Here is a 19,034-nt window from a genome sequence, read left to right as displayed (position 1 = left end):
GAAGTTTTTGGCATATATATGGTATTTGAAATCAAAACTGAAACAGAGAAGAGGACTAAGGTCTGAGAGCCTCAAGGTACTCAATATTAAGCAGTTGAGAAAAAGACAAGCAACCAATAAGTGAGAATAAGAAATGTTGGAACAGAAAGAGAAACCAAGGTGGTGAGATATCCTGGATGTAACATCAAGGACACTGTATCAAGGAGGGATCTGTGTTAAATGTTATAAACGTAATCAATACAAAGACCGGTAATTGTACACTGGACCTGGCAATACTTAGATCTCTGGTGATCTGGTGATCTTACCGAGACCAGTGTCATGGTATACTGAAAGCAAAAACCTGTTCGGAATGGTTAAAGAAAAAATGGGTAAAAAAAGAATTGGAGATAGTGAATATATCTTCTGTAATAGATAACACTTCTAAGGAGTTTGGCTATAAAGTAAAGCAAAGAAATGGGCAGTAGGTAGCAGGAAAAGTAGGTTCAAGAGAATTTTTTTTAGTTGAAAGAAATTACACTGGTTGTAACAATTCAATAGGGAGCCAAAAATTATTGAGGTAGGAGAAAAAAAGAAGAGAATTGTTGGATCAATGTCTCAAGAGGCAAGAGTGAATGAAATATAGTGCAAAAGTAGAAACATATGTTTAAATAGGAGCACATACAATGTATCTATGATAACTAGGAAATGTGTCACTGTAATGTATAGGTAAAAAATATTGGTGCATAGGAAGCTGAGATATTGGCAGTGGGTCTTTGGACGTTCCCTTTTGATTGTGTCAATTTACTTGGTGAAGTAAGATGCAAGGCAGTGAGCTGAGAGAGAATGGGGGTTTAAAAAGTGATAAAGTGTGAAACAGTAATCTAGGAGAGAGTGTGAATGGAACAAATCTAATTTACTAAAAAATTGCTATAAGACTTAAATGCAGAATTTAAAAATCTATCCACATTCTAAAATTACTTCACTTGTTTTGCTTACTTAAGTATGTAGGTTATTTAATTTTATTTATTCTATTTATTTCTTCTGAAATTTATGTTCACTTAATAAACAGAAAAGTAGAAACCATGTATTAATCCCCTTTGCATTCACATCATTTAGCATAGGAGATAGCTCATATCAGGTTTCACAGGCTTAAAATCTGTTATCTATTTGACATTTTTATCTAAGTAATAAACATACTTTTTTGAGAACAATAAAAATTTCTAAGAAAATAGTTTTAATATGCCTTTTTATTTATTTATTCATTTGGCCACGCCGAGTGGCACGCAGGATCTTAGTTCCCCAACCAGGGATTGAACCCGTGCCCCCTGCAGAGGAAGTACAGAGTCCTAACCACTGGACTGCTAGGGAATTCCCTTCAATATGACTTTTTAAATGGCATGGATACCATTCAAGGAGAAGTCAGGGGCATTTCTAGATGAATTTACATAGAAAAACAAAGTCAAATCTGTATCATATACCTTTAATTTATATATTTATTTGAGAGTTTAACTCAAGTAAAGGATTAAAACTACATTATCCTTGTTATACAGACTGCAATATAGAAACGCTCTCAAATTTGGCAGTAATATACATAAATTAATTTTAAGTGTTTATAAACAGGAATATTAAGTGCAAAAGGGAAAGAAAAGAGTTTTACTGGTGATGACTTACGTGGGAAATGGTAAATACAGTATTATCTTATTAGATCTTAAAGTGCCAAGGTCAAAGTAGAAAGTGATTAGAAAGTGAAATGTACAGTGTGGGGAATATAATCAATAATAATATAATATCTTTGTATGGTGACACATGGTAACTAGACTTATTGTGATCACTGTAATGAACAGAAATACTGAATCACTATGTTATGTACCAGGAACTAACATAGTGTTGCAGATCAAATGTACTTCAAAAACAAACAAACAAACTCATAGAAAAAGATTAGATTTGTGGTGTACCCTGCACTGTGGTAGGCGGTAGTGAACAGTTAAACATTTCCTTATGACATATTAAAGAAAGAAAATATACCTTTGAGAAGTTGAATAAATCTAATTTTTAGAGAGCTGGGAAAATCAACAACATGATGAAATAAATTTGATTTTTGGTATGTCTTTATCTCAAAAGGCAAAAAAAAAGCATCAAAGCACTTTTAAATTAGCATTACCTTAGATTAGTATCAATGAATAGTCAAAACAGAAAATTTAAACTAACTCATTTTAGATTTTACAATCACCACTCTTAATGATTAAGAACTGATCACTTAAATGTATCCAAATTTTAATGCATCTAACCTTGTAATGCCGATATAGGCTACTTCTTGCTTTGTATAATTGTTGACAAGAGAAATTCCAACATCTTGTAATGCCAACACAATTTCTTGCTCTGCTAACTCTGCTTTCTCACTTTCGTATGTCACTTTAAATACCCTTGGATCTTCAGTGAATAAAATAATGCGTTGTAAGCCTTCAAAGAATGAAACTAAATAAATGGTCTTTTCCTCCAGATTTATAGGTGCCATCATATCCTGAAACAAAATCATCAAAAAAAAAAAAAAAAAAATTAGAGTTTGGTCACAACCAACACGAAATCTAGATTCGACATTTGAAAAATGAGAATAGTAATGGCACCTCGTTCCCAGGGTTCAACAAAATAAATTAATAATTGTATAACATTTGGAAGTTTACATAATTAAAATCAGTTGATGACAGCTTCTGCCATAATCATTATGAAGTCAGGAAGACAGGCCAACTGTTCTTTTAATACCATAGTAAAATCTAATTAAATAGTCTTCCTTTTTAGGCTAATCAATAACACAAAATTTTATTTTCTCTGATTTATTATAAGACTAATCAATGTGTTATGCATTAAAAGTTGTTCAGTCAGAAATTCGTATTTCCTTGCAGAGTTGAACTAAATAAATAAGATAAAGAATATCTGACACCTCAGTTGCATGCTCTACAAAGCACAAATATTTACTACAGGGTTAATTCTGCAGGAAGCCTTTATATATAAGCATTGTGCTGATATCAGGGTCTTCAGTTTCAATAATTAACTTCTAATAATTAACTGTCAGCAATGAATTTCTAGTTAAGTGAACACTGATTAACAGGAAATTATAATATATAGTACACATTCATGTTATAATCCACTAAAATTAAAAATGAGTTGTTACCACAGTCATGTTACTTATAACACTTTCTAAAATAAAATACATAGTACTAAAACTACATTAAGCTATAAATAAACTAATTTCCAAATAATCCTGAAGTTTTTCTAATATGTTACACTGGATTACAGATTTACCTTTATAAACCTGATCTATCATTTTGATATAAATATTATGCTATAAATATGCAAAAGTACTAATCAACAGGTCAAATATTTGATTATTTTTATTTTTTATATTAAAATGAAGTCTTTTTTCCTGAATAAATCTAATAATCATGAATTTAAAAAATAAAGTTAGGCCAATTATGGGCAGCCCTCTCAAATACATTCAAAGAACACTGGACTCCACAAGAGCAACACTGAAAAGACAATGGAAAAATACCATCAATATGCTAAGAGAAAACAATTCAGAACCCAGAATTCCTTACTCAGCAAAAATATCCTTCAGTGAAGAAAAGTATAGGAAATAAAGATGCCTAAAGACAAATGAAAACTACTAAATATCATCATCAACAGAGACTCACTCAAGGAAATTCTATAGGAGGAATTAAACACTGGCAAAAGGAAAGTGATCCAAGATGAGTGTCTGAAGTAAGAAAGGAATGTTATGCAAATAAAATAGTACTTATGTGGGAGAAAAATTTTACAAAATTCAATATCCAGGCATAATAAAAATTTTTGGCAAACAAAGACTAGATGAGAAGTTCTTTAACCTCTTATCAAACCCCCCAAACACACACACCATACTTTGGCAAAGATCCCACTAAAGGTAAATGTTGAAGTTATATAACTTGAGACCAGAAATAAGGCAAAGACATGTGTTAATATCAGTTTTATTAAACAGTATATAGAGATGCTAGCCAGTCCAGTAAGGCAAAAAGAAATTAAAGATGAAAGGATTGAAAAGGAGAAAACAAAACTCTCATTATTTCTAAGTGTCCATATGGAAAAATAAAAAACAAATAATATTAATAAGAGAATTCAGTGAATTTTCTGGATAAAAAACATCAATACACAAAATGCCATTACACTCCCCTATACTAACAAGCTTAATTTTAGAACGATACCATGCGTTTCTGCTCTGGCAATTGACGACTAGGTGGTCTTGGACCAACACTCTTCCTAACAGCAAAAGCTGGACAAAATCTAAAAAGGAAAAATATGTGTTTGAAAACACAGAAAAGGTACCAAGGTAGTGAGAATTAAAGGGGCCAAGATCTGAGAGAGAAAGAAAGCCAATAAAAGTGAACTTTGTATTCAGAGTTCACAACTGCCAGTTCTAAAAGTAGAAGCAAACACTGAGAGCTTAAGAAAGACATTAAAATTGGGAGTCTCATGTTTGGAAGGACCAAAACTGGAGTGCAGGGCATACCAAAAAGAATGGTCAACAGCTTAGGCTTTTAGTTGAGTCCCCAAAGGGCGAGACTTTAGGTGCCAGGGTAAACTGGAAATATACAAGTCCTCACAAGGACTGAAGACCAGGTTCAAATAATTTCAATTCCCATTAAGGTACTCTCCCCCTGACTAGCTACCTTACAAAGGCAAAATCACATGTTCTTAAGAGAAAGGGAACATCATACGGAGCCTCAAATTACCTTTAAAATTTTTCATATACTATGTCCAGCACTCAGGCAAAAATAAACATGCATAAAGTATGGATTTGAGTGAAAACCAAGAAAAAAAAGAAAATTTAAAAATATCCATATGAAATCTAGATACTGGAATTGTCAGATAGGCTTTAAAGTAGTTATGATCAAAACATTCAAGAAATTATGTAACAAGATAGAGAATTTTGGAACAAAAACTTCTACAATAGAAATCTTAGAACTGATCATTTCAATAATTAAAATTAAGAACTCCATGGATGATTTTAAGAGCAGATTAGACACAGTGAGAGAAGTATAGTGAAAAATAGGTCAGAAGAAAATATCCATACTGAAGGTAGGAGAGAAAAAGATGAAACAATATAGAACAACACATAAAAGTCATAAGAGACATGGTGAAAAGTCTAACATTTACGTAATGGTGAATTCCAAAGATAAACAGAAAAAAAGAGGTGCCAACCCTGAAATTTGATATCCAGCAGAAATACTCCACTAAAAACAGGGCAAAATAAAGACATGTCCAGAATGAAACTGATAGAAAACTAATCAGCTGTAGCCTCTGATAAATGGAATACTGGCTGCCATATCAGTAAACAAAGGATTAGTTACAGTCATCAGCGATTGCAGCCACAGCCTATGGTGAGCTGGTGAGCCCTGAGGAAACTCAGGAAGAATACCTGCCATCTAGCAGCCATCAGACTGCAGCCACTCCCCACGGTGAGCCCTGAGGAAACTCAGGATGTGAAAACACAGGATACTGGCCCAAGATAGCTGAGGTGCATATCAAAGGAATGATTTCAGTGAGCCCAGACTCTTGCATCTTCCTATACACAGAAAAGTGCTAAATTCCTTAACTTGGGATATCTGGTTTTCTTTAATGAACAATAATCTTTTGATGTTCCTGACTACCTGCCCTTTGTGGAAAAACTTCTATATAACCTGGCTTCCCCCATTGCCTCCTCGGAGTTGTTCTCTCAGGGTTACTCAGATGCTGCCTCCTGGGCTTGAAGTCCTAAAAGTTCCCGCCCAATAAAACATAACTCTCAACTTTCAGGTTGTGAATAATTTTTTAGTCAACAACTCACACTAAAAAAATAGTAAAGAGAAGAAAAATGAACCCAAACAGAAGTATGGAGATGCAGGCAGAAATGAAAAGTGGCAAAAGGAGAAATATGTGGGTTAATTTAAATGGAATACTAATTGTAGAAAGCAGTAATAATACTTCTTATGGGAGTTAACCTATTTAGAAATAAAACACACAACAATATTACATAAGACAGAAGGAGTAAATGGAGTTAAAGAGTTCTAAAGTCCTTACATTACTGGGAAGGTGGTACAAGCACTAATTTACAGCAGGTTTTAATAAGTCAAGAATGAATGTTGCAATATAGTAGGAAGCTAAAGCTTTAGGCTTCTCTTAATGTGATGATCTTTTTGTGTCCCTTGCAGAAAACCTACAAGCTATGCTCATGGGTTGTTGTAAGAGATATCTGCTACTGTGGGGTAGGGCTTCTAGGTCAAGGGGGGCTCATAACACACCCAGTGAGCCTTGTTTTCCTTCACATCAAAGCTGTTGTTTGAAGTGACCAAAGAGAATACCTCCTAAACTTGTCTGATGCTCCCTGCTGGTAAGCTGTGTTTCCTGGCCTGTATCCACCCAAGCAGGCAGTTGTAAACTGTGGCCTATGATAGTTTTGTAAGTCTGAATGTTTAAGCCTAAAAAGATACTGTGGTGGGCACTGCAATACTACATACTGATAAAAGAATCAATTTAACAAAAAGACATAATGATTCTAAATTTGTATCTACCTAATCACATAGTTTCAGAATATAAGAGCCCAAATTAACAAAACCAAAAAAGGAATGCCCATGATTTTAAACACCACTCTTCAAGTAACAGAACAAGCAAACAAAAAATTTAATGAGATAGATTTAAACAATTCAACAAAACTTGAATAAATCAATATATATATATAACAGGGAACAGCCAATTTTGACTCCATGTTGGATCTCTTTCTTTGACTTTAATCTTTGCTTTTTGTTGCTTTTGTTATTATAATCATACGTAATGGCCTGCCTCAGGGAACCCTGCCTCTCTGCCTGAACCTTAAACTAAAGTGCCTTTGTTCAGCTCACAGGGAGAGAATCTGACCCCCGCCCACCTGTGAATGGCTGCAGAAAAGAAGAAACTAACACATTCCCTCCCCAATGCAGGCCAAGTGAGATGTTTTGCAATATAAATGGCCTTTTTACTTTACTTCCTCACCTCCTCCCCCTCTCTGTTCTATAAAAGAAACTGGCATCCAGATCCCAACAAGACGGTTTTTTGGACCACTAGTCCACCATCTTCTCGGTCTGCTGGCTTTCTGAATAAAGTTGTTATTCCTTGCCTGAACACCTCGTCTCCCAATTTACTGGCCTGTCGTGCGGCGAGCAGAGCGAGCTTGGACCTGGTAACACATAGAATACTGTAGCCAACAACTACAGAATATATATTTTTTTCAAATACACATAAAATATTTACAAAAACTGACCACATGCTGGCCTACAAAGTCAATTTCAATAAATTCCAACGAATTGAATCAGCATATTTTCTCTAGTCACAGTGGCATTAAGTTAGAAATAAACAAACATAACAAGAAAATACTTCTGAAAAGTGATAACCTAAGTAACCATGAAGCCAAAATATAATCACAATGAAATTTAGAAAATATTTTTAACTGAAAAATAAGTAATACACAACACAGGCAAATTTGTGAGATAAAGTTAATACTGTTTTTGGTGGGAAGTTCGTGACTTTAAGTGACTTCACATAAGAAGTGAAGAAAATCTAAAAAACAATGATCTAGGTTATCTGCTATGAACTCATTTGCCCCCTCCCCCAATTCATATGCTAACGTCTCAACTTCCAATGTGACTGTGTTAGGACATAGGGCCTTTATGGAGGTTATTAAGGTTAAATGACATCCTGGGGGAGGCGGAAGGTGTAAATAGGGTTCTGATCCAACAGTATTCGTTTCCTTATAAGAGACACCACAGTGCTCACTCACTCTCTCTTTGCCATGTGAGGACACAGCGAGAAGGCAGTCATCTGCAAGCCAGGAAGAGGCCTCAGCAGGTTCACCAGAACCTGACCATGCTGGCACTCTGGTCTCAAGCTTCCAGCCTCCAGAACCGTGAGAAATAAATTTCCGTTGTTTAAGCCACCAGTCTAAGGTATGTTGTTATGGCACCCTGAGCAGACTAATACAGTATCTATTTCAAGAGTTCAGAAGAAAATTATCAAATTAAAACAGAAGAAAGGTGAAAGAATATAATATAGATTAGAGCAGAAATAGGTGAAAATGAAAACAAATGTATAAAAGAGATCATCAAAAGAGCAAATTGATGGTTTTCTGACGGACAAAACTAAACTGAAACTAATTAAACTAATAAAATCTCAGCAAAACTTATCAGGAAAAAAGGAATGAAGGTACAAATAGTCTATGCTAGGAATGAAAAGGAGAATCATCCCCATAAATATTAAAAGATAAAAAGGTGGATATTATGAAAACATTTATATCAATATATGAGAAAACAGAGATGAAATAAAAGCATTCTTAGAAAACCTCTTACCAAAATGACACAAGTAGAAATAGAAAGCTGAATTGCTCTACATATAATAATAAAATAGCATTCATAATTTAAAACCTTCCTACAAAGACTACTGCAGGTTAAGATGGCTTGGCTTCACTGGTGAGCTCTAGCAAACATTCCAAACATTCTAGAAATCATACCAATTTACATAAGCTCTTCCAGAAAATAGGAAAATCGTAGATATTTCCCAGCATGTATTAGAATGACCTTAACATCAAAATCTGGTTAGGACATTACAACGCAGGAAAGTTACAGGCCAACTTCTCTCATGAATACAAGCAAAAGTCTTAAAACACTGGCAAGTCAACTCCAAAAATACAAGGTTGGTCTAATATTAAAAAACCAACCAAATAGGACAAAGCCCAAGTAATATATAATCATCTCAAAAGATTACAAAAAGTCATAAAAATTAATAAAAATTCAATACTCATTCATTTACTCATTTGATAAGAGAAATAATAACTAGTGGCAAGAAAAAAAGACACTGGAATAGGGAACAAATTAAGATAAATTTTGAAAGACCAACAAAACTTTAATAAAACAATTTCTGAAAGTCATTTAATATGTTACTGGAGAATGTTTATACCTAACTTTATTATTATAAAAAACAATAGTTTGCCATCCAGAGATAAATTCTTTCATTAATAGATCCCTAAATGTCCTTCACAGAAGCTAAATTGACTTGAGATGACTTTCAATGCAAAGAATGTATTTATATCGGTTTATAAATTGAATGCCGAAAGTACCTAAGTTTACCCTTTATAACATAACAGAAGCAAATAAAAAGGCAGACAAAATAAGACTGTTTCCAGTTTTAAACATTTTTGGTTAAGTTAAAGTTTGAATACTGCTTTAAAAATCTTTGGCAGTTTTTAAGAAGTGGAAACACAAAAGAGGCCTCAAAACTAGTAAGGCTGAAAGAGAGTAACTCAGAAAATAAATAAGTAAATAAAAGACTGCTGAGAACACCATAATAATCAATCCAGTACATACATCCTTTTGTGTTACTTCACCGTGGCTTTTTCCACATCTCCACTTCAGCTTTCTAGAGCCCACTGGATCAGCCCACGTATAAAAAACTGCTTTTCCAGGAGGGAGGGAATCTTCTATTTCACAGAGGGAACTGACATAAATAGTAAAAATATGCATTAAAGTAAGTGCAAGTATACGATTATTTAAAGAATCCAAAATAATACTTCATTAATTCTGAGTCCATTAATTGAGATTTGTGATAGTTCTGATTAAAAGTAGACTGAAAATTTTCCTTATACAATAAAAAAGTTGGTTTTCTGAGAAAATAATGAGAATATTTCAAGGGAAATATTTGTCCTAGTTAGGAAATAAATATCTCCAGGTTTCTGAAACTACTCTGTCAACTTTTGTTTTAATACAAATTAATTATAAAAGAAAATTATTCCACTTACTTTATCTTATCTACACCAAATCTAAGAGAATTTAATTGGTAACCCTTTCCTAAGTATTGGTTTTACTGTGGCAAAGACAATACAGCTCAATTATTTCTAAAAACCATAAGACATGGGATACAAATCTAAGAAACTCAGTCAACTCATAAAACGATTCCCCAAAAGAAAATGGAGAAGTTACAAACCAAAGAAATAATAAAATATAACTTTTCTGAGCTGAAGAAGCTGACTCTGCAGATTAGACTTCATTGGGTATCAGACTAAATTAATGGAAACAGAATATCATCCTAGACAGATCTTTGTAAAATGTTCAAATTTTAAGAAAATAGAGGAAAACCTGCCTATAAACATCTAGGACAATCACAGTTACGCATGAAGAAATAAAAGTAAGACTGTTCTTACACTTTTCTGTAATACTGAATGCCAGAAAACAATGGAGCAATGGCTACACAATTTTGAGGCAAGAAGTTATGACTTAAAATTTTATGTCAAATTGTTAATTTGCAAGAGAAAGACATTTTCAAATAAGCAATAGCGTAACATATTATCCACAAACCCTTACTTGTTCCAACCAAGCCAGAGAGGACTCAAAATAAAATTTTAAGAACTAGGATGTAGAAATATTAAACAACTAAACCAATCAAATAAATTAACTTATTGTTAATATGCTATGAATCAATGCAAATACCTTCAAGAACATATTTTTGAAAAACTAACCATTTTATATTAATCTGGGTCAAAAATCTCAAATTATATTGATAAGAAACCAGGAATTTGGAAAGAGAAATTGAAGAAAATGTAAACTACTCCAAATTTTTCATGGATGAATTAGCAGATAACTGTTTCACTCTCAAAATTTTAAATGCATCAAAATCGGGACTTCCCTGGTGGTCCAGTGGTTAGGAATCTGCCTTCCACTGCAGGGGACACAGGTTCGATCCCTGATCGGGGAACTAGGATCCCACATGCCGTGGGGCATCTAAGCCCGCACACTGCAACTACTGAGCCCATGCACTCTAGAGCCTGTGCGCCACAACTAGACAGCCTGTGTGCCGCAACTATTGAGGCTGCACACTCTGGAGCTGGTGTGCCACTACTAGAGAAAAGCCCACGCATCGTGACGAAGAGCCTGCGCACCGCAACTAAGACCTGACACGGTAAAATAAAATAAAATAAAATAAAATAAAATAAAATAAAATAAAGTAAAGTAAAGTAAAATATGCATCAAAATCTCCAAGAACACAAAAATTATCTACAAGAGAAACAAAATGTATATTTTCCAAATTATCCTTAGAAGAAAATAGTCCATATTACCAAAAAGTATGGCAAAGAATCATAAATTAGTTGTTATAAGGATTACAAATGGGTTCAACATTTTTATTAAAAGACAAACAGCTTCTAACATTATAAAATTGGAAATAAATTCTCAACAATAGAAGAACATTTGATTATAGTGCATCTAAATGATGGAATATCATGCATTCATTGAAAACTGTGTTTTTGAAGCAAATTTACATGCTCACAATAGCTGTTAAAAACAAGAGATTCGGGCTTCCCTGGTGGCGCAGTGGTTGAGAATCTGCCTGCCAATGCAGGGGACATGGGTTCGAGCCCTGGTCTGGGAAGATCCCACATGCCACGGAGCAACTGGGCCCGTGAGCCACAGTTACTGAGCCTGCGTGTCTGGAGCCTGTGCTCCGCAACAAGAGAGGCCGCGATGGTGAGAGGCCCGCGCACCGCGATGAAGAGTGGCCCCCACTTGCCACAACTAGAGAAAGCCCTCGCACAGAAACGAAGACCCAACACAGTCATAAATAAATAAATAAATAAAAGACCGTGAATTTCAAAAAAAAATTATTTAAAAAAAAATCACAAATCAGATCATGTCCATATTCCACTCAAAAATAGCCATGTAAAATAAAGTCATGAACTATAAGGTCTTATACGATCTGGCTTTAAAAAAAAAAAAAAAAAAAAAGATTCAGAAATATAAACAGATAGAGAGCAATAGTAAAAAAGAACTGAATCAAAATGCTGACAGTGTTGGGATTCCAGGGATTATGTTTTTCTTTTCACAGTTTTCCTACAGAATTTTAAAAAATAATGGACAGTTGTTATTTTTATATGTAGGAAACAATTAAAAACCATATTAACAACAGCAAAAAAGCCAAGGGAAGGGAAGGCAGAGGAAACAAAAGCCCTATATTCCTTTTCTATGAAAAAATATCAAATGTAACCATGTTGATCAGATAAATTTGGTTTAAAAATATTTAGAAATGCTTTAATTCATATAAATTTTAATCTATTTAGTTCACTGCAGAATATTCCTCATGAAAAAATTCATCTCAAATTTATCTCAGGAAATTCAAAGAAAATAAAAAGTAACCAGAGTCCTCAGAATGTTAACTATATATGTGTACAAGTCTTAACCTCACAAGAAAATAACAACACAATGTGACAAATGCTTTAATCTATGTATTAATTTTATAAATTTCCATTAAGACTGTAATTTTTAAGTTTCAGAATTTCTACACAGGATCACATTCTAGTTTCTCCCTTATCCCTTACTTTTACAACTGTAACAATGCAGTAGATAAAATTTCTAAACACTTTATATCTGAACTGTACTATAAAGAACAGTGCAAAGCCAAGGCCAAAGAAAAGACTGAGAAGTTTCTAGTTCAGCCTCAGCCAGGCTCAACCAGATGTCAGAGAATTAAGCTACGATGCCCTACATCATCCACAGTATGTAAAGAATTAACTTAGCTCCTGTGTATCTTAGAATGTTACCAGTTATGTACTATCCTTGAGAGAATCAAGAAAATAGTCACCCAAATCATTTTCTGGAGGTTTTAATTCTGTGACAGTTTCTTTGGGAAAGGATAGTTGAGGTACATGAATTGAAGGACAAATAAGAAAAAACCATTTCTGTTTGCCTTTGTCAGTTTTAATCAACCAACTTATTATTTTTATAATATGAATAATCATAAAAAACAGGCTCTACTCTCTCTCAACATCTTCCTCAAATGAGAGAACTGATAGGCAAGGAGGAGTTCTAGATATTTGCTAGCTCAAGCTTCGGGTTCTCACTCAATCAATGCCTATTTTAGTCAATGATTCGAAGTGTACAGTTAGCAGTGGAAAAAAAGCATAAATGCACTGATAAATATGGGCCCACTGATAAGTGACATGAAAACAAACTAAAAGAAGTAGACAAAATAAATTCAAGACAACCTGGGACACATAAGTAGAGGAACAGAAGGTTACATAAATTGTAGTGGTACTAAGAGGATAAGGTATCACAGTATATTGAAACAAATGATATAATGAGTAGTCTTGAAATATCAAGACATAAATATGGTCTTTAGAAAAGCTTAAAAATGTAGCACTCCTTTCCTACATGCCTCAGCAAGAAAAAGGTATCCACTGTTTGAAAAAAATCTGAAGAATCAATATTTACATTATGTTAATTAAAAAAATTTTTTTTCAAAAATAGACAAAATTCTTATGCTAAACCCTGACAATTTCCTCACCAGATTCCACAATGATCAAGCTTTTGTCATACTTGCTTCAGTTCTTCTGGTTTTTCTGTTTTTGAAGTATTTAAAAGTAAATTATATCACTAATCATCAGGGAAATCAAAACCACAATAAGGCATCACCTCACACCTGTCAGAGTGCTTATTATCAAAAAGACAAGAAAAGAAATAAGTGTTGGCAAGGATGTTGAGAAAAAGGGAACCCTTGTGTATTGTTGGTGGGAATGTAAACTGGTGAAGCCACTATGGAAAATAATATGGAGATTTCTCAAAAAACTAAAAACAGAACATGTGATCCAGCAGCTGGATTATCTGTTCAAAGGAAATGAAAACACTAATTCAAAAAATATATGAATCTTCACTGCAGCATTATTTATAATCACCAAGACATGGAAACAACCTAACTGTCCACTGATGAATGAATGAATATAGAAAATGTGGTATATATAAAATGAAATATTATTCAGCCATAAAGAAATCTTGCCATTTGAGACAACATGGATGGACCTTAATGGCATTATGCTATGTGAAACAAGTCAGAGACTGTATCATCTCACTTATATGTGGAATCTAAAAAAAACAAAAAAAGAAAAAAGAAAACAACCAAAAAAAAAAACACACAGATACAGAGAACAGATTGGTAGTTGCTAGAGGCAGGGTTGGGGTGGATGAAATGAGTGAAGGTGGTCAAAAGGCACAAACTTCCAGTTATAAAATGTATAAATCATGGGGATGCGAGGTACAGCATGGTGACTATAGTTAATAATACTCTATTGTATGTGTGAAAGTTGCTAAGAGAGTAAATCTTAAAAGTTCTCAACACAAGAAAAAAAATCTTAACTGTGTTTGGTGATGGATATTAACTAGACTTATAGTGGTGATGATTTTACAATATATACAAATATTGAATCATTATGTTGGACACCTGAAACTCATATGTTATATGTCAATTATGTTGGAATTTTTAAAAAAGTAAATTATGATCTCAAGTCAGTTTTAACCCTATATACTTCAGTATACTTTTTTTTTTTTTTTTTAATGAGGACATTGTTTTACATGGCCATAATGCCATTATCGGTGTTTATACTCTTATGAAATTATCATAAAGTCAATGTCTCATCACCTAGACTCTGCTAAAATCAGGGGATACTGTATTTGTAATAATCTTCTCACCTTTGCTTGTACTGAACAATGTCATTCTTGGTGTGATTTATTAACAGGAATGTAGCTGCTCCATCACGATAATCTGAAAATGTAATAACTGTAGAATGCTCAGCCAAATTAACTTCTGCTATAATACCTCCAAGCTAGAAAAAAGGAAAAGAAAATATTCTCTAATGTGATCATTTTCCAAAGAACACTAACCAATAACATTTAATAATAAAAACTATTCATAACTTAATATATTTTTTGATGATTTGGAAAGTAATTCAGGATTTTATACTGCATTTCTGGAAAACCATGACTCTCAATTATCATATACAGATGGGTCAAATTCAAGATGTGGTATATTGTAGTATTCTAGGCACTTTAACTTAGCGGTCCCCCAACGGCGGGGGGGGGGGGGAGGGAATGTTCAGACAGTGATGTGAGCGATGGTTCGGTCAGTAATGCGAGCCATGGGGAGCGGCACATGAAGCTTTGCTCGCTTGCCTGACACCTCCTGCAGTGCGGCCCGGTTCCTAACAGGCTGAGGACCAGTACCAGTCCACGGCCCCCAGGATGGGGACCCCTGCTCTAACTTTCCATATAACAGTTAAATTGTTTTATGTCTCTTGCTTCCTTTTAGAACTTTTTCCCTTTGCAAAGAGAAATGTTTGTTCATTTTTGGTGAAACAAAGAAAAAAAATCATTTAATAAAAAAAAAATGAGTAAGTATATATTAGCTTCTCTAATCACACACACAGAAGAATCACTTACCTCATTATCCAGACGCAATAAAATACAACTTTCTTGCTTGTTAAAATGTATCTTTTTGGGAGAGCCTTCACTCCTTTCAACTTGAATAAGAAGTTTATTAGAAGCATCCTCAGGCCAAAAGGGGATACACTAAAACATATATTACATATATTTATTTAAGTAAAACTGATTTCACCATAAAGACCTTTATCATTTTAATAAACCCATCAGAGTAGACTTAAAATAGTCTTAAACCTCTTTCAACACTGCTCTGGTTACTGGACTGCTTAGCTATAAACTGTTGACTTCAAGATGGGGTGCCACTTGAGGGCACTTTGAACACAAACAGTAATGGGTAGTAAGTTGAAGAGCTATTGATAGAGTGCTGTGAAGAGATGTTAGTGTGGTCCAGATCTAGAGACGGGTTGGAAAAAAGTAAGTAAACTGAGCCAAGTGATCAGTTTAAAACAGGGGAATGTTCAGTTACTAAAAATTATAATTGGGTTGTGGGCATCACTTAGTAATTAAGCAGTAGTCAAAGTACACACAAATGTCAAGTCAGGACATATATTAAATCCAGAGTCCTCGAAGTCAAATAAGGATTAAAAAAGCAAAAACAAAAGCAAAAACCAAGAGAAGTATCTGAAGTCTAAAGTTCAGAGTAGAAAACAGGCTCAAAATCTTAAGAAACAACCTGGACATCAGTGATCTGGAAACCAAACTAACGGAATAGGAGACAGTCAATGCACTCAGAAAGAAGACCAGACAACAGGAGCTGGAAACAAAGAAAAGAGCTAAAAGAACAGGAATGGAGAGCCAGCCTTGCCTGTAAACTATTATGTAAATCAGGTCTTAGTGTGATCCGACTCTGACCAGGCTGGTAACTTCACATAATTCAATGAGACTGCTCATGTGCTCATCACGATCATCACCATATGACCTGAGGGCACTGTAGAAGAAGCTAGATGTTAGAGTCAAGTGCCTTAGCTTGATAAAGTCAGTTTTATTCAACCATAAAAAGTAATTAATGGAACTAGACATGGGACATGGTTAAGGCTATAACAGGCTGAGAAAATTCCCACTTGGGGCTTCTTGCAACCCAGTGGAAACTTATCTGGGAGTCAAAACAGTAGCAATACTAATCCAAACATATTTCCCAGGAGGAACTGAGAAGACTAAAAATGATGTTCTCTCTGAAAACCCCAAGCCTTGCTTATTTGTAAGCCTTCCTTACAAATCAACACAGCTAATAATCATAAATATGCATTTTAAGTTAAGGTTGACTACTGTAAGCCAAAATTAAAATGTGAAGATTTTAAATTAGCAAAAGAAATTTATCTTAAGAAAAGCTGAGGGACTTCCCTGGTGGTCCAGTGGGTAAGGCTCTGGACTCCCAATGCAGGGGGCCCGGGTTCGATCCCTAGTCGGGGAACTAGATCCCACATGCATGCCTCAACTAAGAAGTCTGCATGCCACAACTATAAGCCCACATGCTGCAACGAAGATCCCGCATGCTGCAACTAAGATCTGGTGCAGCCAAAATAAATAAATAAATGTTAAAAAAAACAAAACAAAACCAGAAGAGAGAAAAGCTGAAGTTGACAACAAAAAGTAAAATAAAAAATAAGTTGTTATGCATTTGTAATTGCAATTACTGTGAATATAAACTAACTGTTGGAAGACAAGCTACAGATTAGGTTTTTAAAAAGACCCAATAATCTTATCTGCAATTGACATATAAATCAAGACACAGAACTACTGTAAATAAAAGATATACCTAGAAAATATATAGAGTAAAACAAAGCTGCAGTTATAATCTTGGCACCTAGATATATAGAGAGCTGTACATCCAACAAACCAAGAATCCATAGACTTAATGAGCACATATGAAACATCTGCCAAAAAAAAACTATATTCATTCAACAAATATTTATTGAGAGCCTACTGTGTTTAATCATGTTCAGAGCCCTCCAATAGCTCTGTCCATTTCACTCAGAGCAAAAATTAAAATCCTTGTAATTCACAAAGTTCTGTGTCACAAAGTTCTGCATGATTACTCTTTATCACTGTTATGCCTTGTTCTTTTCTAAATACTTTTCCCTCTCCAATAATATTGGCCTCTTTTGCTATCCCTCAACCATGCCAAATATTCTCCCATTTTAGGGCACCTACCCTGGCTGATCCTTTGTCTTTTAATGCTCTTTCCCCAGATATCCACACTGCTGAGGGGTCCAGCTCCTGGCTAAAAACCTATGTGTAATTTTTCAGGTCAGACCACTGGTAATTACAAAGGCTTTACCTTTATCTGGCAGGTCTCACAGGGCAAAGCTGACCTCCCCATACCAGACTAGGTGCACAGCCAGTGCACTGCATTCTCAAGAACTCAGCCCCCACTTCTAGCCATACCCTTACAAATATCTGCATTCCTACTACAGGCATCTTTGTTCAGAGGCCTCTTTATCAGGGCCTTTGGCAGAGGCCTTCCTCAGGAACCTCTGCAGGACCTCTTTATCGAGGAGAGAGGTGGAACTTGAAGATGCTTTTTCTCTACTCTGACTCGGTGCTCAGTACTTTCCCATTCCTAGCCCTTCCCCTTTGTTTTCTGCCACCCCCAGATCCATAAAACAGTAAGAGCTATTTGTTCATGGCTCCCCTGACAATGACACTACCCTCACTGATCCACCTCACCCCTAACTAATGTTGTTCCATAGGAAAAATGGTACAAGGGGAGGTGGTGCTTTCTTCAGTTTAGCCTCTTACTTATACTATTGCAGTAAGTGATTAAAGTCCTGAGTGTTACTTTCATTTTGGCTTGTTGTCTTTATCAGCTATACCTGTACCTGGCAGCTCAGCTCCAACTCAGCTGAACTCTTGACAAGTGTACCTCTCACATTTTCTCCAAGTTTGTTCAAATGTGACCTCAGTAAGTCCTATCCTTGACCACCTTATGTAAAATTATAGCCCACTTCTTGCTCATTAGAACTCTTAACACCTCTTAGCCTGTCTTATTTCCTTTTTCCCTATTAGACCTGTCACCTTTAAACATACTATGTATTTTACTAGTTGACTATGGTATTATCCATTTAATGATTTCCCCACACTCCCACTGAAATGTAAACTACACAAGGACAGGTACTTGTGGTTTTGTTAAAAGATGTATCACAAGGCACATAAGGAGTACACAATAAATATTGTTGAAAGAATGAATGAACAGGCAAACATGAAAAAAGGTACAACTTCTAGAAATGAGAAATATAATTATTCAAATAAAAAGCTCAGTTGAAGGCTCAAATAGCATATATATATATACTGTATAATATATATAGTAAAAGTGAAAATCTATGAAAAATATATATGTAGAATTTATCCAGAATGAAGCAAAGAGTTATACAGATAGAAAATATAAAAAAGATAATAAGATATATGGAAGAAAGAATATGAAGGTCTAGAACAAATCCGATTAAAGACCCAGAAAGAGGAAATGGACGAACAGAGAAGAGGTAGTATTTAAAGAGACAATAGCTGCCAATTTTACAGAAGGTATGAAATATATTAATCCACAGTTCTAGGAATAAAGTATCTCAAGCAGGATATATCAAAGGAACCCACATGCAGACAAACAGCAGTATGACTGCAGAACATCAAAGACAGAGAGAAGACTGTGAAGGCAGCTAGAGAAAAAGGAAAGATAACCTCCAGAGAAATGACAGAATCACAGCAGAATTTTCAACAAAAATGGAAGCCAGAATATAATAAATGCTACAACATGTTGAAAAAAAATAGAATTGA

General features: G+C 34.7%; 1 protein-coding gene across 4 annotated transcripts in view; it reads right to left on the bottom strand.

Annotated features, from left to right (window-relative positions):
• Positions 1–19,034, bottom strand: part of VPS13A (vacuolar protein sorting 13 homolog A) — a 273,046-nt gene that overhangs the window by 52,696 nt on the left and 201,316 nt on the right. For all 4 annotated transcript variants that reach the window (XR_009008570.1, XM_007182294.2, XM_007182295.3 and 1 more), the window contains exons 51-54: positions 15,267–15,395; positions 14,520–14,653; positions 9,378–9,507; positions 2,268–2,500 (exon numbers count right to left, since the gene is read on the bottom strand). Coding sequence is in view for 3 of the 4 variants with exons in the window: in XM_007182294.2 (XP_007182356.2) it covers positions 2,268–2,500; positions 9,378–9,507; positions 14,520–14,653; positions 15,267–15,395 (626 nt within the window). In the remaining variant the exon portion in view is untranslated. The remainder of the gene's footprint in view (positions 1–2,267; positions 2,501–9,377; positions 9,508–14,519; positions 14,654–15,266; positions 15,396–19,034) is intronic.

The sequence above is a fragment of the Balaenoptera acutorostrata genome, chromosome 6 (assembly GCF_949987535.1).
Source record: "Balaenoptera acutorostrata chromosome 6, mBalAcu1.1, whole genome shotgun sequence".
Taxonomy (NCBI): Eukaryota; Metazoa; Chordata; class Mammalia; order Artiodactyla; family Balaenopteridae; genus Balaenoptera; species Balaenoptera acutorostrata.
The sequence above is the reverse complement of the archived record's forward strand: the minus strand, read 5'-3'. Positions and strand labels throughout refer to the sequence as shown.